The 26124-nt window shown below is 38.1% G+C and overlaps 1 protein-coding gene across 3 annotated transcripts in view; it reads left to right on the top strand.

The window, feature by feature from the left end:
* TMX3 (thioredoxin related transmembrane protein 3) overlaps window positions 1392-26124 on the top strand; it is a 43105-nt gene continuing 18372 nt past the window's right edge. The window contains exons 1-9 of one of the 3 annotated variants that reach the window (XM_005654478.3): window positions 1392-1654; window positions 2578-2632; window positions 8536-8575; window positions 9788-9911; window positions 17913-17958; window positions 19266-19346; window positions 22201-22300; window positions 22988-23065; window positions 23772-23838. In XM_005654478.3, the coding sequence (XP_005654535.1) occupies window positions 1609-1654; window positions 2578-2632; window positions 8536-8575; window positions 9788-9911; window positions 17913-17958; window positions 19266-19346; window positions 22201-22300; window positions 22988-23065; window positions 23772-23838 (637 nt within the window). In that variant the 5' untranslated portion in view covers window positions 1392-1608. Of the gene's footprint in view, window positions 1655-2577; window positions 2633-8535; window positions 8576-9787; window positions 9912-17912; window positions 17959-19265; window positions 19347-22200; window positions 22301-22987; window positions 23066-23771; window positions 23839-26124 lie in introns of those variants that run through there. The other 2 variants (XR_002345979.1, XM_021099371.1) reach the window with 2 other exon arrangements.

A 26124-nucleotide genomic window follows, 5' to 3' on the forward strand; every position in this document is an offset into this window, starting at 1 on the left:
AGGAGCCCGTTTAGGAGGCTATTTCAATTATCCAAGTGAGAGAAGAAGAGAACTTGACCTGGTGGTAATGGAGATGGAAAAAAAAGGGGACAAATTGAAGAGATATTTAGGCAATAAAAGCAACAAGATGTGGCAACCAGTTGAATATGGAAAATATTAAGTTGGGAAGTGCCTAGCATAACTTCTGGAGAAATTGGTCAAACATTTGTACCATTAACCAAAATAGGGTGACTGAAAAAGGAGACAGGGAAGAGGGAGGGAGAAAATTCTAGGGCAGAAAAAAATCCTAATAGTATCCTGTAACAGAAAGAATGCCAGCACTAGAGTCTGACACTTTATGTCAAATAGCAACCCCATTATTTTAAATTATTAAGCCAATTACCTTTTCTATGACCCTGGATCCTCATTTATACTATTTCTTACTTTGAGAACTTTCAATGAAGATTAAATATTTATGTATGTTAAACTCTTAGAATAAACTATATGCTCAATTTAAAAATATAATATTTGAATCTGCCAAAGGCCTGCACTGGATACTATGCAGATTCCATGAAAAGGCTGAAACCTAGGGCTTGCTCTCAATCAGATTACAACTTAATCTTCTAATCATTAAGAACAGCAGGTGTTTTATGGGATTTCTTCCTGGTGGAATTTTGAACCTAAGGTGAGTGGGCTGACATCATAATCCATTTCTGTCCTCGTAACACACCGTTCAATAACTGACTTAATCTAAATCCTCTATTTCACCTCCTATAAAATTTTGATCTAAGTCAGATGCAGTTCCTGCAGCAGTCACTATTGTATAAAGCTGTACTGCTTTTATAAATTACTTTTGTTATGTAGAAAAACTGCAATATTAACACCTTATAGCGAGTATTTTACTTATTTTAACAAGAGAACAGGAACAAATTATCAAAAAATTATGTCCTTCAATCAACTTCATGTTTTCAAATTTCAAGAGAAACAGTTCTTTTAAAGGGACTATTTTAGTTGGCAAAAACACATTAATGGAGCTTACTACCATAAAACAGATCTCCCATTTTGCAAACAGGGTGAAAGATTTCAAATTCATTATGGAGATACATGGAAAGTCACGCAGCAATCCACAGCTTCTTTCTACCCATAGCTAACACAGACCTCTTTTCACGAATTTGATTGCTAACGGCACATGAGCAGCAGGTGAGAGGTGACAAAATCCAATCTCAAGCGTTCAGTCTACCTCACCTTCCGCGCAGAAAACAGCGGGCATTTAATTTTCCGGAAGTCCCTCTATCCTAGTCCCCACACACCACTCCGCCCCCAAAGGAAGGCGCCCCCGCTCCAGGTTCCCACGCTCCCGGAGGAAGCCAGGGCGCTGCTTTGAAGTCGTGACCGCGCATGCGTTCCAGTTCCGCGCAGGCGCTGTAGTTCCGCGCATGCTCAGAGGCGAGGTGGCGGTTCTTGGGAGGATACCAGAGGCCGGCCTGCTGCGCCCCCGCCCCTAGCGCCGAGCTTCCCTTACGGGCACAGGCCAGCCGGCTTCCCTTTCCGGAAGCGCAGGCGGCGGCCGCCGGTGTTCTTTTCTCTTCCCTCCGCAGTGTCGGCTTTTGCAGCTCCTTTGCGGCGAGCATGGCGGCTCGGAGTCGCGGGGCCGCCTTGGGGCTGTGCGCCACAGGTAAAGGCCGCTTGGGCGGTGCGGGAGGGGGCGGGGACCCTCGCCCAGGTGGGATAGGGTGCGGGGCTGGAGCAGGGTCTCGGCAGTGGGGGCGAGAGGCCTGAGGGGGTTGCCGCCGAAGTACTCTCCTGATGGTGGTCCGGTGACCGGCAGCCTTACGGTCCTCCCCCAGCGCAGCTTCACAGGAGACCCGTGCCTTGCAGTGGTTTCTGTTCTCGGTTCGGCAAGAAGTTTCAGAAGCGCCGACTCCTTCACTAGTGGCCAAACCTTGCTTTGCCTTTAGGTTCTTAATTTTGTCACATCTGAAGAGTTTTTAACCTTCGCGGGGGCTAAAGAGAGGGAGGGTCAAGGACCGATTACGGTCAGGTCTTACGGGCTGTGCGGTGTGAGAACTGATCTGAACGTGTGTTGGCCCTTCCCAGCCTCGTGCCATCATCAGAAGTACCCCGGTTCTCACCGTGATATGGCCACTTACAGAGCAGCCTCTTAGTTCCCACTACATTCTGTAGTCAGTATTAGAAGTGTAGCTCAATTTTGTTTCTATATATCAGTGGTGAGAGGGGTAGTCTTTTGAATGGTGTTTGAAATTTATAGAGATAAATTCTGCTAGAGAAAAGGAGATGAAGAAGATGAATTTTCATCTTTACTACAAAAAGATGGAAAAGTAAAAGGGAAAAATAGGATGAAAGTAAAAATATGTAAAAAAAGAACTTCCGTGCCTTAGATTTTTTAGTTTACGTAGAACTTGCTGTCAAAATGTCGTTGCATGCAGATTAAATATTTTTTAAACAGGTGAACAATGCTTGTGCCCTGGGATAGATAAATGATGATGTTTTGATAGGTTGTAAAAAAACAAAATATTTTATAGGTGACTAAGTATGTAAGCCAGAAGGTAAATCAGCATTTATTCTTTTCTTTTTCAGTTTTTTTACTTGATGTGGCATTCTGTAAAGGATTTGTAGAAGATTTAGATGAATCGTGAGTATATATGTTTTTAAATAGTGTCTTAAACTTTTTCCAACTGAGATGTTACCAAAATATTTGTATGAATCTAATATTTTTAAAAAATTATCTTGTCTTATCGAGCACTTAATCTACACCACATAATTTTCTAATTCCGTATGGAGTTAGAAATTTTTTTAAGTATAGGTGATGTAAAATATATTAGCTTAAAGCGTACAACATAGTATGAATCTAATCCTTTGATAATAGAGACAGTAATGGCCAGTGTTAATACAACAGTAATTTTGTTCCAGAAATTGCCATCAGTGCTATATATACAAAACAGGATTGGGCGCAAAAGAGTTTTAAGGACAGTTAAAAGATCAAAAAAAAAAAAAAATGGCACTCTTCTATTTTAACCATTTTACCTTGTATATTTGTTATATATTTTGCCTTTAGTTGCTACTAAGTGGGTGCTGGAATTTGGTAACCACATAGTAACACAGCATTAATCACAAGTCATTGTTTATAGCAGGTGAAATCCTGCCTCAATCCAAAATCCTGTGCATGATTTTTCACGCCTGACTCCAGCAATTACTAGGCTTTTGCTGGCAGGCCTCCAGGGGGAAGCTGCCCTCCCCACACCAGATTTGGTACACAGCCAAGGCTTTGCAGTCTCTGGAGGGAGTTGTAGTCATAGACTCAGGCCCCCAGGTCAGCAGTGCTGTCTGTCTTATCTGCATACTCAGCCTCTTTTGGAGGCCTCAGTGTTAGGGGCAGCCTCCCCTAAGGCATTTCAGAGGTATCTCTGCTGAGACCATCTGCCTTATTGACAGGCTTGGGTGAGGCGCATTTTTCCACTTGGACTCAGTACCTTTCCACTATTGTCCCTTTCCTGTCTCCCTCCCTCTGCGCATGGGTCCTGAGAGGCAGAAGCCTTGGGTTCAGTGCTCCTGGGCAGTGAGGTGGATTCCTTTGTGCTATGTTGCCTGACCCTCACCTGTTCCAGTTCTGCTCAGAAAAATGGAACACCGAGGAGCTGGCCCCTTATTTATTTATTTATTTATTTTGCCTCTTGGCTTGCATTGTCTCAGTAAGTGAATAAAGCCTTGATTGTTACTTTCAGTTTGGCTTGTTGTCCTAATTACACCTCTACACAAGGAAATGTCTGCTTGTTCTCGGACCCAGTTAGCATCCTTATGAAGTCAGGTTACTTAGTCTGTAATGCAACCCAAGGCTTAAGTGACAAATTTCTGGACATGGAGGAAGCAGCCACCATGAAGAGAGCAGAGACTGACTACCACAAAGAGTGACAGTGAGAGGGACCTGGGCACCCTCTCCTGTATGACCTGTGCAAGAGCCTTTCCAGAAAGATCTGAGGGTTAGTGTGGTTATTCAGTAATGGGGTCTCAGGGGAGGAAATTGATAGGCTTCTTACAAAGGACCTCATGGCCAGGTATCAGTGTGTGAGGGGTCTGATGGGCATTGTCCAAGGGTCAGTGTGATGACAGCCTGTGACTCTTGGAATTATGCCTGCCATCCTGCCTGGAGAAGAGTGACAGAGCTCCCAAATCACCTAGACCTTGACAGTATCTTAAACTGAGGCATCTCTCTCCCCAGTGGGGTTGCCTGGGGAGGTAGGGAAGAACTGCACTTCTCTGGCTCTTTTGATATCAGTGCAGTGTGTATAATCCCTGCAAACCCTGCTCCCACAATGAGGAAAATACATGTAATGCCGTCTGGTTTTGAGTCTATGATGACCAACACCAGCCCCCTTGCCCAGGCTGGGTTCTGGATGGGTACTTTTGGGCCCTACTATTCAGTGTGCTCATTGGTATAGATGATTAGCTATGTGCACTCCTACTTTGTCCCTAAGCCCCAGTGGAAATTGCTGCACTTGAGGCCTCTTCCTGGAGCATGTGGAAGACCGAACCTACCGGCTACCAGCTCTTAGTGCTATTGTCTCTAAGTGCTCTATGAAACTTTCTCTATTCAGTGGCCCCATGTGGCCTGGGCACAAGGCCTTGGGTACCTGAAGACTCAGCATTGATGGTAGGTACCTCAATGCCATAGAGCTTTAGAGCTACTCTTGATGCAGGTATGACCTGACATAAGGAAGGTCTACTAGAGGGAGCTTGGTTTATGACATTTGTGATGTCAGATGCCAGCACCTCTCGTCACTGGGCTGATCAGGATCAAATCCCTTCACTTGGAATGGATTCCAACACATTTTTACTGTCCCGTGATATCTACATTACCTGCCTGTCTGCTGCTCTCAGTGGGTAGGCCATGACTTGGAAAAACCTCCAAGAGGGGCACTGACCTTTCACTGCGTTGATAATGACCTCCTAGAGCATCTAGACAGTCCCTGCCTACAAGGACCAGACACCATGATGACTCAAGTGGCAACATGGCTAGGATGTTAATACCAACAAGGTACAAGTACCCAGGTACCCAACTGAAATTCTTTGGTGTGAACTGGGAAAGTGTATTTCATCTCATTCTTTTAGAGGTCACTACCAAACTCTTGTCTCTTTCTGACCCCAAAATAAAAAAGGCCTATGTTTTGAAGGGCTTGTTGGGCTACTGATACTGTCACATAACTCATTCAGAGATCTGGCACCCATCTACCAGGTACTTGAAAAGCCACAGGGGCCCACCCAACAGGATACTCTTGAGGCGCTTAAGCAGGCCACCAGGTTTCCCTTCCCCTGGGCCTCACTGGTCCACATCTGCCATTTGAGTTGCACATCTCGGCACCCTTTCAGTTCACTGATTTGAGTTTATGGCAGAAGAACAACACCACAGAGCAGCATAGACCTGATAGGTTCCCCAGGTTGGCTGAAAAATACCTACCTTTTGAGAGGTAGTCAGTGGCCTGTTGGATGTTGGTGGACTGAAGAACAACAGCTCAGGAATCTAGTGAACTAGTGATAGCTCATCCAGGAGCCCAGCTGGAGTCTCACAGCTCAGTGAAAAGGTCTCAGGGGTGTCACTCCATCTCCCAGGGACAATACCCAAGAAGCCACTACTTCCTCTGGCCCCAGGGAGACCCAGATGGAGAGACCTCCCATACCACCTATGAGCCTGGTTCATGGGTGGCTCCTCCTGGTTAATTTATACTGGGATGGAATTGGGTGTAGCTGCTGTCCAACCTGAGCAAGTCCTGTCCTTCTCAAGCACGATAAAGGACCTTTGCACAATGGGAAGCTTCATGCAGTGGGGAAGACTATGATTATCTGCCCTGCTGTTCCCCCACCTTCCTGCTCCTTGTTTCAGTACCAGCAAATGAGCCCTGCCCTGTTTTCACCAGCTTTATAGGCAGTGGCTAATTGCTTGGCCGTTGGTTGTGTGGCATATAAAACAGACCCACTGTGAGGATGAGACATTCGGGTAAAGATTGGTTTTGCCCCTAATAAGCCTTTTGTTCCCTCCATGGATGCTCACTAGAAAGGCCCCTTTGCTGACAAAGGGAAATAACCAATGAGTGTTCCATGCTTGTCAGCTAAATGAGAATTGTTCTTCATCCCAGAGCAAGCAGATGTGTAACTCATTGCCTCCTGGAGCCATGAGAGGATGGCCTGTGGAAATTCACACACCATCCTAGGTTGGGCTGGCATGCATGGATTGCCACTGTTGCAAGAAGACTGAACCAGAATGGAAAAGCTGTCAGACCTTGGTCAAGGCTAAAAATAATTTACTCAGGATCAGATTATTTCCTGTTGGGCCAGGGCATTCTCAGAACACATTAGGCACCTCAGCCCATCCATAGTGTCCCCCTGGATCCCAGCTGCAGTTGACACTTTCTCTAGGTTTTTCCTAGCCATCCCTGTATATTACACTGACTCAGGCCACACTGTCAGGCCTTCTAAGACCACCTTTGTTTCCTCTTCAGGTTCCCTGAGAACACTGCATCTGAAAACAGCCCTGGATTTGGGGCCCAAGCTATACATACATCAGTGAGCCCAGTGATGAGGCATACCACAGACTTTCCATATCACCCCAATCCCCAGGACAATTAAAGGACAAGTTTAATCAATTGATGGGAAGGGGTGAGATTACCACAGCCTGGATTACACATTTGAGGCAAGCAGTAGGGGGCTCAGCCATTCCCCAGTCAGTTACTTCTTAGCCCTGCATGTTTGAACAAGTTATCTGCCCCCTTTAATTGCATACTCTTGCAATTATTGACACTTCCCTCTCCATGTGGGACCTTGTAAGAGACTTCTGTACCCTTCAACTCCTTCCCAAGGTCTAAAGAAGAGTCCTGGGAGAGGAGGATGACTATTAAACATCCAGGAATGGGAGACAGCGATCTCCTCCCTTCACTGTTGGGGGCAGAGCATGAGTTTTTGCCTACAAGGACCTCAAGAATAATGACAATCAGAGGACTTTAATTCAACAGTTTGCCTACAGTAGCCATGATGCTTTCCTGGTGAGCCCCATGGGATGAGTATTAAGTAGAACTTACACTGTAAACCAAAAGTAGAGAAGAGGCAAAATATCTGTTTCACCAACCTAGGGTACTGTCTTTGTCCCTGGTACACAGCAGATTGTGTTGTAGTTGGATAGTTGGTGAGCACCTTGGACCTCAGAGCTCAGGTATGGGGTGTATGTTCTCTGTTTTACCTGTAGGGTGAAGAATCTTAGTAAAGTATCCCCATAGGGAACTTTTGTCATTCATCCAATATAAACTAAATACAGGTCACTATGAAAGACACTAGGAGATGAAACAAATATACTTTTCCTTGATTAGCAAATCTGTGGATAACATGTAAACTACAATGTATGAAAATTGGTGAGAATCATAAAGAGGATTAAGATCATACAGAGAGATTGTTTCTAGCTTTGAGGAATTTAGGAAGGCATTATGAGTTAGTAGTGTTTTTGGCTTAGATAGGATTTGAACATGAAAGTATATAGGAAGTCAAACTCTATAAGTTTAGCTATGATTACCATAGTCTGGAAATTATAGGGTGCTATATTTGGGGAGATAGGTTGGAGCCAGATCTTTGTAGGTTGTAGGAAGGGTCCTAGAAAATGTTAAATAATTTAAGTAATGTGATCAGAACTGTGTTTTAGGAAAATTCTTTGATTGTATTGAGTCATAGTCCCCTGGAGCACCCCCAAGTTCAGTGATTGACTAGGCGTGCTCACAGGACTCAGCCTACAGGCAAGTCAGAGCTATGATTTGTTACAGTGGAAGGACGCAAAGCAAAGTCAACAAAGGGAAAAGGGCATGTGGGGCGGATTCCAGAGGAACCAGGAACAGATTTCCAAGGGTCCTTTCCTTGTAGAGTCACATAGGATATTCTTAATTTCTCCATCAGGAGTTACAACCTCATGTGTGAAATGTTGCCTACCAAAGAAGCTCATTGGTGACTCACTAGTGACTCAGCCCAAGAATTTTTACTGGGGATTGGCCATGTTGGCACCTCTCTGCCCAGCTGTTACCAAAATTTCAGACTCCCTGAAGCTTAGTAGCTGTTCATCAGAAGACCACATTGTTTGTAAAATGTGGGACCAACCAGCCACCATTAACAGAAAATGGTGGGAACTCCTGAAATTCAAATTCCCAGATGCCACCCAAGAGCTAGTCTTGCCACCCAGGAGCCACCTTTCTAAGGATAGCCCCTCAGGCCTACTCCAGTCACTGCAGTGAATGGGTGTACATGGAATAGAGGGTTGCAGGCTAAGGCTGAAAAAATCTCTTTCTACCAAGTCCCACTTAAAATTTTTTTTTTTTGATTCTTTACTCCTAATTTATCATTTCTCTACTTGTATGAAGATAATTAATGGATGAGATTTAGAGGTCACTGAGTAAAACTTTTAAATAAAAAATTATTGAAGGAATTTCTTCTTTGTGCCTGTATTTATCAATTTATTATGTTCACCTGTAAAACTTAACAAAGATGTGTTTTCTTGTTTTTGTTTTTTAGGTTTAAAGACAATCGAAAAGATGATATTTGGCTTGTAGATGTGAGTATGTAAATTTTTTTTACTAATTAACCACCCCTACCACTTTAAGTATTATTTTCTATTCTCCTTTACCTAAATTTAGTAATAGTACTAATGTGTATTACCCACACTGTTTTCTTGGGTAGTTCTGTTTGGGTATTTATATTAAAGTGAACCTCAGAGCCTTAGGATTCCTGACAAGGGAAGTTGTTTTTGTTGAAATTCTAATGAGGTCCACTGTGGATTATATCCAAGAGAGATTATGGTCTGATTTTATTATAGAATTCACTCTCATCTTTTCATATTATTCAGGAGATTGTATTAATACACCTGGCAGTCAAAATCATATTCTCATCTTTGTGAACAAAATCAAATTTTCATCTTCTTTTCCTCACTTTGACGTTTTGAATGTGTTTAACCCTTGTGATGTTTGGAATTCATTTTAACATGCTTCAGTGAAAAAGCAGAGTGGCAGGAGAAAAGATGGAATGAGAATGGCAGAGCTGACATCTGCTGAAGCCGGGCAATGAGGCATGAAGATTCCTCATTTAGTTCTGTCTCTCTCCTTTTGTATATCTTTGAACATTTCCATAGTGTAATGTTAATAAAAGAGATGTCTTATTTCTCAAAAATACAACAAGCAGTTTTTTACACTATTTAACTGGAGGAACCTAAGTACCACCCCAGCCATCTGGTGATTCTCAAGAAGGAAGAACTGTGGTTTTAGTTTTATCAGCTTGATTTGTCACTTTGCCAAACCAGTCATCCAGATAACCCCATGTGTCTTAACAGTGGTTATGCTTAAAATAGCAAAGGTACCTACTGTGTTGGAATTTTTGTAGTAGAAATAGATCGATGTTTATCATTAATACTTAAGGGATATGCATATGATGTATGAAGTATATTGGTGGCTTCATTTTATACATAACGTGGACATAGTTGGGAGCAAAGATGTTTGTATTGTAAGTCATCTGTTTTAAATAGATACCAGTAGTCATTTAAAATTAACTTAAAATTAGTATCAGTGTTCAGGTATATCCTAGGAGTTGACCTGTCTAGATTGTGTGTGTTTGTTCTTTTATTTTGTAAGCACTTAAAAAATTATATTTAGAATTTTTGTCTAAAACAGATTGCTATCCAATCATTTAGTCAAAAGGATTCTTTTAAAATTAAGATTGATATCCACAGTAGCACAACATCTTAGTAGTTTTGTCTCTCTTTTTTTTAAACAAGTTTTATGCACCCTGGTGTGGCCATTGTAAAAAACTGGAACCGATTTGGAATGAAGTTGGTCTTGAGATGAAAAGTATTGGTTCTCCAGTTAAAGTTGGAAAGATGGATGCTACTTCCTATTCTAGTAAGCTTTTATTTAGTTTATTATTCTATTGTTTTCTTAATGATAATGTTTTAATTACATGAAGCAGTATTCAAGGTAAGAGGAAGACTTTTTTTTGCTTATGTAAAATTAAAGTTATTTTAGAGATTTCAGACTATATATTTTATGAGTTAGATGAATTAACCATTGAATGTATATATTGTAATCTTATACCTAACATAGCTGTATAAGACGCTGTTCCTCTGTTGAGCCCACTTGAGAGAATCTTTTTGGTTTGTTTGTTTTTTTAGGGCCACACCCATAGCATATGGAAGTTTCCAGGCTAGGGATAGAATTGGAGCTACAGCCACAGCAATGCCAGATCTGAGCTGTGTATGCAACCTACACCACAGCTCATGGCAACGCCGGATCCTTAACCCACTGATCAGGGCCGGGGATCGAACCCACGTCCTCATGGATACTAGTCGGGTTTGTTACTACTGAGCCACAAGGGGGAACTCCTTCAGAGAATCATTTGCCTAAGACAGCTACGGAAACTTAAATATTGGACTCTTGGTGTAGCTCTTTGGGTTAAGAATGAGAGTTTGCTGTCTGAGCAGCCTCAGTGGCCTGGTAGGGGAGTAGATGGGTATGTGAAGGCTGAGCTGAGTTAGGATAAATACAAGTGAGGATCAGGAAAGTATTCACATTAGAGAGCATATTAAAGAAAAATCATAGAGCTGAGAATAACCTTAGTAGGTCTCTACCAGAGACTAGAGTGTCTTCCAGCAGAGGCTGGCAAACCCTAGCCCTGGATGTGGCCTGGTCCCCATACCTGCTTTACAAATAGAGCTCTATTGGAACAGTTGCTCTCCTTTGTTTACCATTGTCTATGGGTGTTTAGGGTCCCAGAGGCAGAATCGAGTAGTTGTAACAGAGACTGTAGACCCCATGAAGCCTAAAATATTGATTATCAGACCCTGGATCAATCTTAAAGGATATGGAAAAAGGCAAAACTAAGTTGACAGAAGTATGAAGTATCGTACAGAATTGGAAAGAGTATAGCTTCAGGAAGTAGATCACACCCTGGCTCTGCCTTCTGCTTTTGCCCTGTAACATGAGGAAAGTTTCTTAACGTCTCTAGACTTTGATTTCCACACTGGCAAATATTTAATTGTAGTGCATCTTTCATTGGTTGTTTGGAGATTAGAATGATGTAGCACATGTGAAGCCCCTTGTAGTGTCCAATACATGTAGGTTCCCTTTTCCTTTAATTAATGAAGAAAGTAGAATTATGAAATGTGCATTTCATTTTAGGAAATCAGCATTGTACTCTGGATACAGCTTTGGAAATAGGTAGACTTATGTTGTAATCCCAACTCTGTCTTATCTACTTTTGTAGCTTTGAGAAGGTGCCTAACTTCTCCTAATTTCAGTTTCCTTGTCTGTAAATGAGAGTGGTAATTCTCAAAGTTGTAAGATTTATTTCTTATTCCAAACCCATAGCACAGTGGCTAGCACATATAAAGTGCTAAGGGATAGTACCAGATTTTAAGAGCCTCTCAAGTGGGACAAAGTGTTTTGGATTTATCAGTTGTCAATTGAGAGTTAATTCACAATTTTGAGAAGGCAGATAATTTAATAAAAATATTTTTTGGCAGAAACATATAGGATGGAATGAAGAGTTAGAGACAGAAAGGTCATCTAGGCTGACTTTTGTATGCATCTTGATTTAGGACGCTGGGGGGCAGACTTGGGTGGTTGGTCGGGAAGTCAAGGGGAAACAGTAATTCTTACAGACATTTCTAAGGGTTGAATAACAGATGTGGTAGGTTAAATAACAGATGTCCCCCATGGGGACGCAGGTTGGATCCCTGGCCTTGCTTAGTGGGTTAAGGATCCTGCATTGCCATGAGCTGTGGTATAGGTTGCAGATGCTGCTCTGATACGGTGTTGCTGTGGCTGTAGTGTAGGCTGGCAGCTATAGCTCCGATTCGACCCCTAGCATGGGAACCTCTGCGAATGCAGCCCTAAAAAGACCAAAAAAAAAAAAAAAAAAAAAAAAAAAAAAAAAAAATTGCAAAGAACAGTGTACGATTCTTAGCATAGTTCACACTGAACTCCATTACCATTGGTTAAATGGAAAAGAGTAATTTAATTTTGTGTGTGTTTTCATGTTAGCAGTTGTTTTGAATTTGTGGTATTTTGCTTTATTAATAATGTTTGGTAATATAAGGAACTAAAGTGCAGGTGAGATGTTGGAACTGGAGTTATTGAGTCACAGAAGTGAATTGCTGTGACTTTAAAGAGAGAGAGAAACTAATATGCTTGAGTTGATATTTCTTGAAATAAGCTTTTTACAAGGTTTAAGAAATTATTCCTTTCAGCTGTTGCTCCTGAGAGTAAGTTCTTGTATCTAGCCATATATTTTGATTAGACATGCATATACATATATTCTTCAAGTATTCATTTCACTCAGATGATAATTAATAAGGATAAGTAAATTGGTGTTTAGAGTTTGATGTCAGTGATGGATGCATAGTTCCTTTATTAAAGAATCAAGAAGATGTTTTATGTGCTATAGAAAAAAAGTAAATCTTCAAAAACTCATCTAAATATTACAAATAGATTTTGGCATATAATTCTTAAAATTTTCTTGAATATTTCAAGGCAGCTCAAATATAGACAATTTAGTAAAACTTGGAATTAAACAGATGAAGAAATTGAATTTTTTTTCAGGCTCTCTGTTGGCCATGTTTTAAGTCTAACTGTAGAGCCCTGAAGGATTTGCTCTTTTGTATATGTCTCTTTCATCCGTATAGTTTACTTTTCAGATAGAGCATCAGTGTTTCCCGGCATTTAGGCTGCAGGCTACATGCATCAGGTCACCTGGAGTGCTCAATATAAATTCATATTGCAAAGGCCAAATGAAAATCTCTGAGATTGGTCATTAGAATTTGTATTTTTAACATGGACTTTAGGTGATTCTGATGCACACTCAAGTTAGAGAATCACAAAGTGAAGTATTATTTTGATGGATAGCTATTTATAGGATTTCAGTTGGAGTGGGTTAGGATTATTCAGTGATTAAGTGTAGAAAACCTCTCAGGCTATTTGAGGGTAGATTATTTCTCAGTCATGTAGCTGCAGTGCCTGAAAGTAAATGCTGTCACACCCAGTCCAACAAATCTCTGTGTATAGAATTTTCTGAAGTAGAGAGAGTTGAACTGTCATGATTTATCCTGCCCTGTGTTTGGAATTGTATCAAAAGTTTCTTGATGTATGGTTTTAACTAATGATATTGTAATTAAATAACATTAAAAAGTTATATAATTTCCAGTGTAAATTTAGACATTATTTTAGACTTTCTTTTTGTACATATTCCTTCAAAAATAAGCACAAAAACTGTTTCTCAAAATTTCAGGAGTTAAAAATGTTATGGTGTTAACCTGTAATTATGCACTAATTTCTATTATGAAACCATTGAAATTCTACTTATTGCTCAGCCTAAGTTTGACATTTTATAGTAAAGATTATCTGTTATCTGTCTTTGTCAGTACCATTCTTATTCTGATTTCTTGATCCCAGATATCTTTGCAAATCAGTCTTAACTCTTTGGGATTATAGTCAATGACTATATTTCAGAGTTATTCAAACTTGGCACTGTTCGCATTTTGGGCCAGGTACTTATTCGTTGGCGGGGGGGTGTTAAGTAAGTGATTCCTGTGCATTGAGGATGGTTAGAATTCCATTGGCCTTCACCCCTTAGATCCCGGCAGCACTCCTCTCTCTCCACCTGCCAAGTTGTGGCAGCAGGAAATGTCTCCAGACATTGCTAGTGTCTCTTGGAGGGCAGAGTCTCCCCCAGTTGGGAATTTCTTTTTATTTTTTTATTCTCTTCTAATGTTAAATGCATAGTGACTCCCAGTAAATACTAAGAAAAAAGAGTAATTTTGAGCAAAAAAGGGTTTCAGATTGATTCCACTCCTCATTTCTTTCTTTTCATTGTGTAGATGAAGTAACAGAAAGTAATTAGCAGTGAAATGACTGAGTAATTTCAAATACCAAAGTTGGAGGCAGAATTAGGCCCAGATCCAAGATCACCATGATTCAAATTTAGGCCTGTCTTGACCATCAAGATACTGTCATTTCAAGGAGAAAACATGAAATGGGGTTTTATGCTTAACCTCATTTTCTGAACATTTACAATTACAAAATTTCAAGGGAAGTTAATCATGTTACAGTTGGATTCTTCAGCTTGTAAAGGAACTGATCTCAGGTTTTGCTACAAACCATTCTTCTCTGATATGAAAAAACAAAGAACAAAAAATTTATCCTGAGACTTGAGTTTCAGTATGGGCCCTGCTACCTAATCACTGCTTGCTTTCTAACAAGTTACCAAGTGTTCCAAAGTTTTACTTTGAAAGATAATGTTAGCACCCTTCATCCACCCTCACAAAATTGTTTTGAGGTGTAGTTGAGGGTATATTAAAGCCAGTTATAAGATACTCTTCACATGCAAGTTCTTATTAATATTAGTCAAAAGATAATTAGTTAACAGTGAAGTCATGATCAAGAATAGGAGAAAATGGACCCAACATTTGAGGGTCTCTATGTGCCAGACTCTCTGTAAGATGCTTTTCCACATTTACTGACTTAAATGTCACCCAGGAGTTCCCGTCGTGGCACAGCAGAAACGAATCCGACTAGGAACCATGAGGTTGCGGGTTCAATTCCTGACCTTGCTTAGTGGGTTAAGGATCCGGCATGCCATGAGCTGTGGTGTAGGTCGCAGACATGGCTCGGATCTGGCGTTGCTGTGGCTGTGGCATAGGCCAGCAGCTATAGTTCCAATAAGACCCCTAGCCTAGGAATCTCCATATGCCGCTGGTGTGGCCCTTAAAAGACGAAAAGACAAAAAAAAAATTAAAAATAAAAAGTAAATGTCATCCATAGCCCCACAAGATGAGTGATATCCTCAGAAGGGGAAACAATCCAGAATTAAGGAGCTTATGTAGAACGAATGATAAATGGAGAAGTTTGTAACTCCTTGTGTGCTTTTTTATTATATAATCATTTACATCTAGAAAAACCTACCTTTGGAGTTTTAACAGTCATTGTCAATTGAAATTCTATCAAAAATGAAAGTTAATACTCAAAGAACCAAGGGGCTAAAGGGTGGTTAGTATCATCTCTATCTTATAGATAAGGAAACTGAGATCAAGGAAATTAAGTGATGGGGTGAAGTGTGGAGGAAAGGTTTTCTCTCTGAGCCTATTATAAGAACTATAACATCAGCTGTAAAATACCACTGTATTTTTTCACTGATTGCACATTTCATCTTCTTTATTTGATTTGTTTATAAATAAATTTGCACTAAATTATGTAAAGAATTGCTAGTAGGCTATAACCTTTCCTTTGGTCAACAGATTAGTCTTTATGTTTTGGCAGTTTTTAATGAGTTTTATTTGAAGGTACTAAGGGCTTATATTTACCTGCCTTCTTAATTTGGGATGGAGAGCATTAAAAATGTACTTTATCCACATCTACGTTTTTTTCTTGGAAGAGGGCAGTCTTAGTAATGGCAGTCTTCAATTAGAGTATACTTGACACAAAAATATTTGCAAATGATATGAGCACTAAAGGATTAATACCAGAATATACAAACAGTTCATATAACTCAATACCAAAAAAAAAAAGTCAAAAAATGGGCAGAAGATGTGAATAGACATTTTTTCCAAAGAAGACACACAGATGGCTAACAGGCGCACATGAAAAGATGCTTAACATCCCTAATTATTAGAAACACCACAATGGGATATCACCTCACACCCAACAGAAGAACTGCTCTCCAAAAGCCTGCAAATATGGAGTTCCTTCATGGCTCAGTGGTTAATGAACCCAGCTAGCATTCATGAGGACGTGGGATCGAATCCTGGCTGTGCTCAGGGTTTAGGATCCAGTGTTGCCATGAGCTATGGTGTAAGTTGCAGACGCGGCTCGGATCCAGCACTGCTGTGGATGTGTCATAGGCCGGCAGCTACAGCTCTGATTCAACCCCTAGCCAAGTAACCTCCATATGCTGTGGGTGTGGGCCTAAAGAAGACAAAAAAAAAAAAAAAAAAAAAAAAAAAAAGCCTACAAATAAACACTGGTGAGGACAGAGAGAAAAGGGAGCCCTAGTACAGTGTTGGTGGGAATGCAAATTAGTATAGCGACTATGAAAACAATGTGGAGAGTTTTTAAAAAACTAAAAATAGAGCTATTGTATGATCCAGAAATCCCCTTCCTGGGTATATATCTGGAAAGAATGAAAACTCTAATTTGAAAAGATAAATGCACCCTAATGTTCACAGTAGCACTATTTATGGTAGTAGCCAAGACATAGAAACAACCCACGTTTCTTGAGAAGATGTGGAGTATTACTCAGCCATAAAAAAGAATGAAATTCTGCCATTTGCAACAACATGGATGGACCTAGAAAGTGTTATGTTTAGGGAAATAAGTTACATAGAGAAAGAGAAATACACATTATTACTTATTTGTGGAATCTGAAAGAAAAAAAAACAAATGACTGTATGTGACAAAACTGAAATGGATTTACAGATATAGAAGACTAGTGGATTAGAGTGGGAAGAGGGAAGCAAGGAGGGGCCAGATAGGGATGTGGAACTAAGAGATACAAACTAGTATGTATAAAATAAATAAGCAACACTGATATATTGTACAGTATAGCACAGGGAAATATAGCCATATTTTATAACTTTAAATGTCCTAGCTGCCTTTAATTTGCATATAGTCTATAAAAATATTGAATCATGCTATTCACCTAAAACTAACATAATATTGTAAATCAGCTATACATCAATAAAATATATATGTTTATGTGTGTGTGTTTACTGAGTTCCTATTTTTGTTACCTATTTTTTTGTTGCTTCTAATAAAAGGCAGTGTTGATCACTGTCCAGAACCTTCTGGTCACCTCTTTCTGTATGTTTAAAGAAGAAGCTCCTAGAGTTGAGAAAAGAATAAAGAGAGATTTTGGGTATTACTTGCCACAAGTTTACTTTATTCTTGTATATTGGTGGGAAGTGATGAGAAACCAGAATTAATACTGAAGTGATTCATAAATCAGAACCCACTTAGAAAAATAGTTTTCTTATACTCATTTGTGATAATATTCTAGAAAGGAAAGAAAATTAACAAAGGGTAAGATGTTAGTAAATATAGTATACTTTGTATATACTAGTATAGTTGTATGAATATACTGTATTTGGTCTACTGAGAATATTTTGTCTTCTTTCCTGTCCTAGCTGCCTTTAATTTGTAAAGCAGTATAGTATTAATTTTCTATAATGGTGACTATACCTCTGAAAGTCTTAATTCTCTATTGTTTGCTTATTTTCATTATTATTTCTTCTTTCCCTCAAAAAGATGCCATTGTAGTGTCATTTTAATTAATGTGAGGATTTCACAATAACCTTTGAATAAGTGGAATTACCCTAGGTTATTACAAAAGCAGAAACTTTTTAAGTGCATAAAATTGCTTTTAGATCATATATTGACTGCAGAAATTACAATTCATATTTTTAACATTAAAATACAAAGCAGTTCTTTTAAGATGCAAAAAACAATAAAGGAAGAAATGGGCCTTTTTTTTAAAGAAATATTCATCCTGAAAATGAAGTCAGATGAGAAGGGAGACTTTTTATATATGTGTGTGTATATAAATTTATATATACATATAAAACAATATATTTTAAAACAAATATTTAAGAGATTAAAAGCGTATTCTTTTGACATTTATTTTTTATTTTGTCATAGTGTTTTTTAGGCTATAGGTTGGATTATTAAGTATTTTGAATGAGAATGTCATGTTTTTTTCCTTTTTGTATTTGTTTACATTCTTTTTTAAGAGTTAGAAACAGTATATCTATATGGGTTTATATAAGTATATCTATATTTTTTAAGTAAAAGGCTCATTTATTACCTAGTTTCTCATTTAAAAAAAATTTAGAATTGTTTATTCTTTTTCTTATCAAGGCATTGCTTCAGAGTTTGGAGTTCGAGGTTATCCAACAATTAAGCTGTAAGTTGAGTGTTGTATGTTTATATGTGTATTTTTATTAGTTCACTCTTCTTACGTTTTATTACATTAATTTTAGTCACTTCCTTGGAGGATTGAAGACTTGGGCTCAGCAGTTCTTTCTAGGTGCAGTTTGTGATCACAGGAGAGGGACTGCATCTTTGTGCTTTTCTTTATTACCTAAGTAAATGTGTTGTTTACAGCTGATTCACCAAGCGTGTTTTGGGTTTACTGTGACAGGTGCTGAGCAGGGCATGGTGTACAGTTGTTAATTAGGAAAGGTCTTTTACCCCTGAGGAGCTCCAGAGTGTATTCTGTTTAACTTGTGAATCCTGTCTCCTAATAAATTTTACTTTTCTGTAGTTTAAATAGATGTGTCATTAGAGATGAAAGGAACAAAGAATCTCATCTGTAGATGTTAATCCAGTATGATACAGAGTGTATACATTAGAAGAGATGGTGTGATAGTCCTGGAGAATATAATCATGTTTTTATTGAATTTTCTCATGAGTTTAATCCTGACCTCATCCTTACTTTGACAATGTGGAGAGTTGAGAAATTATTTTGAAGCTATTTTTTATAATAAAGTTATTTTAGTATTTTAAAATCTCAAATTGTAAATTTTGGGATGATCTTAATTTTATTTCTTGGGTTTTTTATTGACCTCCCTCCTTCCCTTACTATTTAAAAATGTTTACTAAGCTTCTTTTACTTTCTTGTGTTAGTAAATTATTTTTTCTATTCCTTCTGTTTAATTATAGGTGTTCTATTGTGCTTTCTCAATTTTTTAAAAATTTCAGTTATTTGGTCACATAATTCATTGGCAGGCTTTTGGAAAATTAATTTTCTAGAAGAGGTATTCTTATGCATTATTTTAGTCTGTAATCTTGGAGCATCTTTCACATTCCTCTGATGTCATATTGCCTCAAATTGGTTTTACCTTTACCAAAATACCTTTAATTCTGTGTCCTTTCACTCACCTTTTAATAAAGATAGGATTATAATGTTTTGACAAGTTCTTGACTGTGAATGTGTGTATTACTCATGTTTTAGAGGGCATAGACACAGTGCACCTATCTGAGTGAAGTATTTTCATGTAATTTGAATAAAATACAACCTTTTTCTTTATATTTTGAGTTGTTGGTTGCCTGAAGGCAGTTATCTGCTGTTTTTTACATGATTATACTACTTCTGAAACTCCACTGCATTTACTTATTTATATACTGTAATTTGTGTGACAGTAGTAATTAACATTAGATATGAAAACAGTTGAAATAATCTAAACTTCTACCCTTTTTTTTCTTTTTAAGATTAAAGGGGGACTTGGCATATAATTACAGAGGACCACGAACTAAAGATGATATAATCGAGTTTGCTCACAGAGTATCTGGGTAAGTTTGTTATGAAGGGCCTTTACTATATGATATTTTAAAAAGAAATGTATTTTAAAATGATGTGTATTTTAATAGACCATATTAAACATACATATTTTTATGTATTTAACTTAAATAAAATTTGTCTATTTATTTATAAGGAATGTTAGGGTTGTATAACATGTGCAAAGAGATCCTCTAGAGAAATAAAAAGGTCTATGATCTGTGTTATGTACGTGTTAACCTCACATTTAAATTCAGTTTGTGTATAGAAGAATTTTTTCCCAATGGATTTTTAACACATTTTCAAAACTTGATTACATCTAACAACTGTGTGGATCTTAATTTTTATTTCATTATCATTTTGCTTTTGTATTGCCTGGTTTATGATTTATTTTTATTTAACCTTTCAATTTTAAGAGAAACCCCACAATATTAAGTTCCGAATATTCTTGGGCTTTAATCCCTGGCCTGTGATAGCAGAATGTGCTCTTCAGATGTAGTTGAGATACTTCATCTTTCACATGCTCCTTCATGCCAACTGTGAGGTATTGCACATTTTGCTTAGAATGTAGCATAACTAGAACCCAGAAATCTTTTTTAGTTATAGATCTCTGAAGTTTCACTGTTAAAAAAACAGAAATTCTTTTGTGTTTCCTTTTGGTTTGAATGTGATGTTTTTTGTTTTTTAAATTAACGTCTTTGGCTCAGTGGTTAACGAATCCGACTAGGAACCATGAGATTGCGGGTTTGATCCCCGGCCTCGCTCCTTGGGTTAAGGATCCGGTGTTGCTGTGAGCTGTGGTGTAGGTCACAGACGAGGCTCGGATCCTGCATTGCTGTGGCTGTGGTGTAGGCTGGCAGCTACAGCTCCGATTAGACCCCTAGCCTGGGAACCTCCGCATGCCGAGAGAGCGACCCTAGAAAAAGGCAAAAAGACAAAAAATAAATATATAAATAAAATTTAAAAATTAAAAAAAAATAAATAAATTACATCTTGGTGATGTGTAATAAAGTTGGTGCTTGAAATTATTTAATGTGATTGTGTATAACTTTTTGAAGAGAACATTTATCAAGATAGTTAACCTACTTTGACTTTAAAAGTATAGGCACTTAGGAGTTTTACAGGGTATATTATATTGATAGCTTTAAATCACTTTACAGCAAATCAAAATATTGGGATGGATTTGTTGGATGGTATGGTGCTATCTAGCTTAAATTGTTTGAGAAAAGTCATAGAATTAGGAATGAATTTTGTATATTAATGTGTGCAAAACTTTAATATAGTTTTCACTGTTTTTTCTCATTGATTACATATTTCATTTTCTTTATTTGCTTTTTGCATAAATAAATGTTAAGATATTTTTATATTATATGAGGGGGTCGCTAGTAGGATTACTTCATTCCTCAGTGGTTTAAGTTATTAGTCTTTATGTTTTGGCAGTTTTTAATGAGTTTTAGTTTAAGCTTAAGATGGCCTTCTGATGTAACTAGGAGCGACTCTATTGCAAAGGAAATTTCAAGAGTCTGTTCTGGAGTTGCGTCATTTACCAGTTAATTACAAAAAGTATTAAAATAGAGGTTAGAATAGAGTGATGCAATGCATTTAAAGAATTGTGCATTTTGAAAGTATGTTTGCCTTTGCAAAATACATTTTGTTCTTTTTGCAAATGTGGTGGAGTAAAAATCTGGTAATATAGGCCACATTTAAGAGAAGACTGCCTCTTAGCTTTTAATGATACTCTGTAAGCAATATATTTTATAATAACTTTTGATTTATTTCTTAGTGTATTAGGCTTGAAATATGATTGTATAATACAACTTTTCATAGTTTTGTTTTCTTTTTATGAGATTATTTTTTTGGGAGGGCTGCACCTGTGGCATATGGAAATTCCTCGGGCAAGAAGCCAAATCAGAGCTGCAGCTGCCAGCCTCCACCATAGCCACAGCAACACAGGATACAACATCTGAGCCACATTTGCAACTTACACCACAGCTTGCAGTAATGCCAGATTCTTAACCCACTTGACAAGGACAGGGATCGAAGCTGCATCCTCACAGACACTACGTCAGGTCCTTAACCCACTGAGCCACAATGGGAACGCCTATGAAATTCTTATATGCTACTGTGACTATCACTTTCCATTTTATTTTTCCTGAAAAGAGTAATAAACTTACCAAATATTTTAATTTTAACCTTTAATAGGGTATTTTAAAACTATATAGCATTTAAATGGACAGAGGAAAACATAAATACTCTAATACAATATTATAAACTCCCAGGATAGTATTTTGCAGTATATTGTGTGAATGATCTTTGAAAGGGGAAAAACATAATTCTCATGTGGATTGTTTTGTTTATAGCTGAGGAGTCTAAATGGATTATAGTTCCCATCTTTGCCTATGAAAACAGTAAGATGATATTCTCTAAAGGAATTTTTTAAGGCTTATTTATTTAGTTAGTTAGTTTTTGCTTTTTAGGGCCACACCTGTGGCATATGGAAGTTCCCAGGCTAGGGTTTGAATCGGTTGATCCCCGACCCACTCATTGGGGCCAGAGATCAAACCTGCATGCCTCATGGATACTAGTTGGATTTGTTTCCACTGTGCCACAATGGGAACACCAAGGTTATTTTTTTAACTGATATATTAAATCATAGGTACTATATTTTTGTTATATGGGTATAATTGTGTACATGGAGTATAGTTTATTGTATTTATGTGGATTGATTTACATAAAATGCAGTCAGTACAGTATTAAAAGTACAAAGAGTATTTGTAACTCTAGATATGGTCGCCTGGCATATAATAGGAGTAAATTATGTACTATCTTTAGTTCAAGTGCAAGTTTTTTTGTTTTCTTTTCAAACAGAGCTCTAATTCGACCACTTCCAAGTCAGCAAATGTTTGAACATGTGCAAAAGAGGCATCGTGTATTTTTTGTCTATATAGGTGGAGAGTCACCTTTGAAGGTATCAGATGATTTTATTTGTTTAACTCACAAACACAGATGTATTATATTTTAATTTTCCATATATAACCAAGACTTCACCAAAACTCGGGACTTAAGTCACTCTTATTAGAAATACTTTAGTTCAATCTAAGTATTTTTATAATGAAAATACTTTGTCATATAGCTTCTGTAGTGTTTGCCTTCATGAAGCAGAATTGAGTTAAAAGTGGGTAGATGTTACCTGCTTTACTATTTCTTCTATTATTGACCCAGTTATTTAAATTCTGTATTGCTCTTCAGCATTTTGAGTCTTTGAGACTGCAGAATGCACTTTGAGTGTAAACTTCTTAAAGGCAAAATCTCAGTCTTAAGATTATTGAATATGTATGTATGTGTTTGCATGTGTGGATGCAAACATATCCCTCTTCCTAGAATTATAATCAAAGTAAATTAAATAAATATGAATTGAACTTGTTTAATGAACTTTATCTGAAGGTGTATAAAAACAGCTACAATAGTCTTTTGCCTTAGAAGCAGTTTATTTCACTTCCTTGTATTTCATCATTTCACATGAAAGGACTTAAGGTAGCACATTGAGATTATACTACTTATCAATAGTACTGCTTGCTCTGAGTGTATAATGAGGAATGAATTTTGATCTTAATTAGTATTTAAAGTCACCTTTTTTCTGTTTGTATCTTCACAGGAGAAATACATTGATGCTGCTTCAGAATTAATTGTGTATACATACTTTTTTTCTGCCTCAGAAGAAGTCGTTCCTGAGGTAATATTTAAAATTGCATTTTAAATACTGTATTAATTAATATACAAATATATTTAACTAAAGGACTTTAGTATTAACACACTCACATAATCATTCTGTGTGGCTTACCCAAATCATGTCTCTTCTGCTTTGATAATGAATTCTCTGTTATAATTTTACTATTTTGAAATAAGAACAACACAGGTGTAAGAGGCAGGTACCTACTATCCCTTATCATTAGTTGCCATTGTAAGTCCCATTTATAAAGCAGTTGACAGTTTCATCCTGCTCTCATATGTGTCAGCAGACCTTACTGTCCTAACTCCCCAGTGAGGGTGGGGCGCTCAGCATCCGATTCCTCAAGTGAAGTGATGGACTTATTGTTACACAGCCTGGGGTGGGGGGGTGGGGTTACCTCCCCATGCTGACTGTTACCTAAGCCCCTGCTCCTCTTCCATGTCAGAGTGCCTCCTGTCCTTTACTTCCTGATATCTTTGGGTCTGTTAACAACTCTGAGAACATGAGTTCATAAGAATGCCTGGGATGTCTCAGGAGATATCTATTAAGACAGTCCTGGAATGAGTGTGAGATTGACTGTGCTCTTTTTAACTCTTCGTAACTTGTTGTTGTTGTTGTGTTTTTCCCTGTTATCTTTCAATACTTTCAAAGTCATGGATACCAATTAAAAGTTTTCAACCATAAATTCTTACACTTCTGATTTTTGTAGTATGTGACCCTGAAAGAGATGCCCGCCGTGCTTGTTTTCAAAGATGAAACTTACTTTGTTTATGACGGTAAGTTCCAAAGTTTTAACTAACATAAAACACTTTGTTTACTATAGGGCTTAAATGAGGGTGAAATTTAAGGTAAATGCAGCTACTGCTTACGATTCCCATTAGTTGAATGATTGCTGGGTTTTTCTTACCCTTCAGCTTAATAGTTTTCCTCAGTGTTCTTTCATTCTGAGTTTGCCTATAGTGAAATTCTTTTTTTTGTCAGATCATTTGCCTTTTTTAGAAATGAACCCTAATGTAATTTCTATATGTTACTTTAAAATATTCATACTTTTTGAAAGTCTCACATTTCAGACACAGAGAGGTGAAAGAAATAAACCATCTTTGGAGTTCCTGCCATGACACAGCAGAAAGGAATCTGACTAGGAACCATGAGGTTGCAGGTTTGATCCCTGGCCTCGCTCATTGGGCTAAGGATCTGGTGTTGCTGTGAGCTGTGATGTAGGTAGCAGACAAGGCTTAGATCTGGCATTGCTGTGGCTGTGGCATAGGCCAGCACCTGTAACTTTCATTGGACTCCTAGCCTGGGAACCTCCATATGCCGTGGGTCTGGCCCTAAAAAGACAAAAAACTAAAATAAAAATAAACCGTCTTCAACAGTGATGAAGCTCTGGATGTTCATCCCTAGCTTCATCTCTTTCCCTGACAGAAGTAACCATTCACTGGCTATTCAGCATTTCTCTATCAAATCAAATAATGGGTCTATTTAAAAAAATTTTTTTATGATGTCAAACATACATTTTAGTAAAAAGAATGCTGAAATAAAACCCTATGTACATATCTGTCACCCAGGTGAGACAGTTACTAAGATCTTATCACATTTGTTTCAACAATTATCTTCTTATGTTGAAGTATTTTTGCAAATCTCAGTGGCTTTTCATCACTATGTGCTTTATTATGCATTTGTTTAAAAATGTGGCTTTTTGGAGTTTCTTTAAAACATAACACTTAAGTGTTAAGTGCTACAGCACTTAAGAGTAATTCCATGTTATTATCAAACACTTGCTCCCACAGTTCCCAAACTGGGATTGGAGGTAGTTTAGGGCTTTGCAGCAAATTTACTCGAGCACTTGGAGAAATTTCAAGGTCCAACAGAAGTAGTGAAATTCAACATAAGTTTTAACACTGCACAGGCACTCAAAAGTAGAAGTGAATGCAGGAGTTCGCATTGTGGTTCAGTTGGTCTAAGGACCTAACATTATCTCTGTGAGGATGCACATTCAATCCCTGGCCTTGCCAACTGGACTAATGATTTGGCATTGCTGCAAGCTATGGAGTACTGCAGATATGGCTCAGATCCAGTGTTGCCGTGGCTGTGGTGTAGGCTGCAGCTGTAGCTCCGATTCCACCCTTGGCCCCAGAACTATATGCTCCAAGTATGGCTGTAAAAAGAAAAAAATAAAGTCAAGTCTCACCTCCTAATGCAATCTTGATAGCATTTTAAATTACAATTGATGAAATAGAAAACTCAGGTTCTCTTCTCTACATTTCAAATATTCAGTGGCCATGTGTGGCTTTTGGTTGGAGAGCACAGATAGGAAATATTTTATTCATATCAGAAACATTCCAGAGTGTTACCGTTATTGAACCAAATTTGAGTATGCTTGCCATCAGCATGAAAGGCAATTTACTGACACCAGGTTGTGGTGAAGGAAAGTGTAGCATTTATTGCAGGGCACCGGCTGAGGAGTCCAGGGCAGCTGGTGCTCAAAACACCAGAACTCCTCAGTGGGTTTTAGCAAAACCTTTTTAAAGGCCAGGTGAGGGAGGGGAGTCCCAAGGGTATGTGATCAGCTCAGGTGCAGATCTCTGATTGGTTGATGGTGAGACAACAGGGTGGGGTTAATAGTATCATCCTTAGGCCCCAGAAGGCCTGGGGTCTAAGTGTTCCTGTTCTTCAGAACAACTCAGGAAAAATGTATCAGATACTGTTTTCTGGGAACTTCAGAGAGGAGCTAAAGCCATCTTTGTACTTGATATTTTCATTTTATCCTTACCCTCATCTATGAGCTAGGTAGTAGGCAGATTAATATTCTGAGATTATAAAGGAGGTAACTAAGAATGTTAGCTAAAGACAGAGCTGTATAATTAAATTGCACTTTCATTCATTGGATATTTGTTGAATGGCTGCATGAGACATTGGACTTAAAAAGGAAGTTAAGAGAAACTTTTATACATGAAAATATGTTAAAATAATTCATATCTGCACCAGTTCCATCCACTTACTCTTTAATTACTATATTTCTTGTATGGTTATCACTTAGTGTATATTGTCTCAGTTGGTCA

Source organism: Sus scrofa, chromosome 1, assembly GCF_000003025.6.
Source record: "Sus scrofa isolate TJ Tabasco breed Duroc chromosome 1, Sscrofa11.1, whole genome shotgun sequence".
Lineage (NCBI taxonomy): Eukaryota > Metazoa > Chordata > Mammalia > Artiodactyla > Suidae > Sus > Sus scrofa.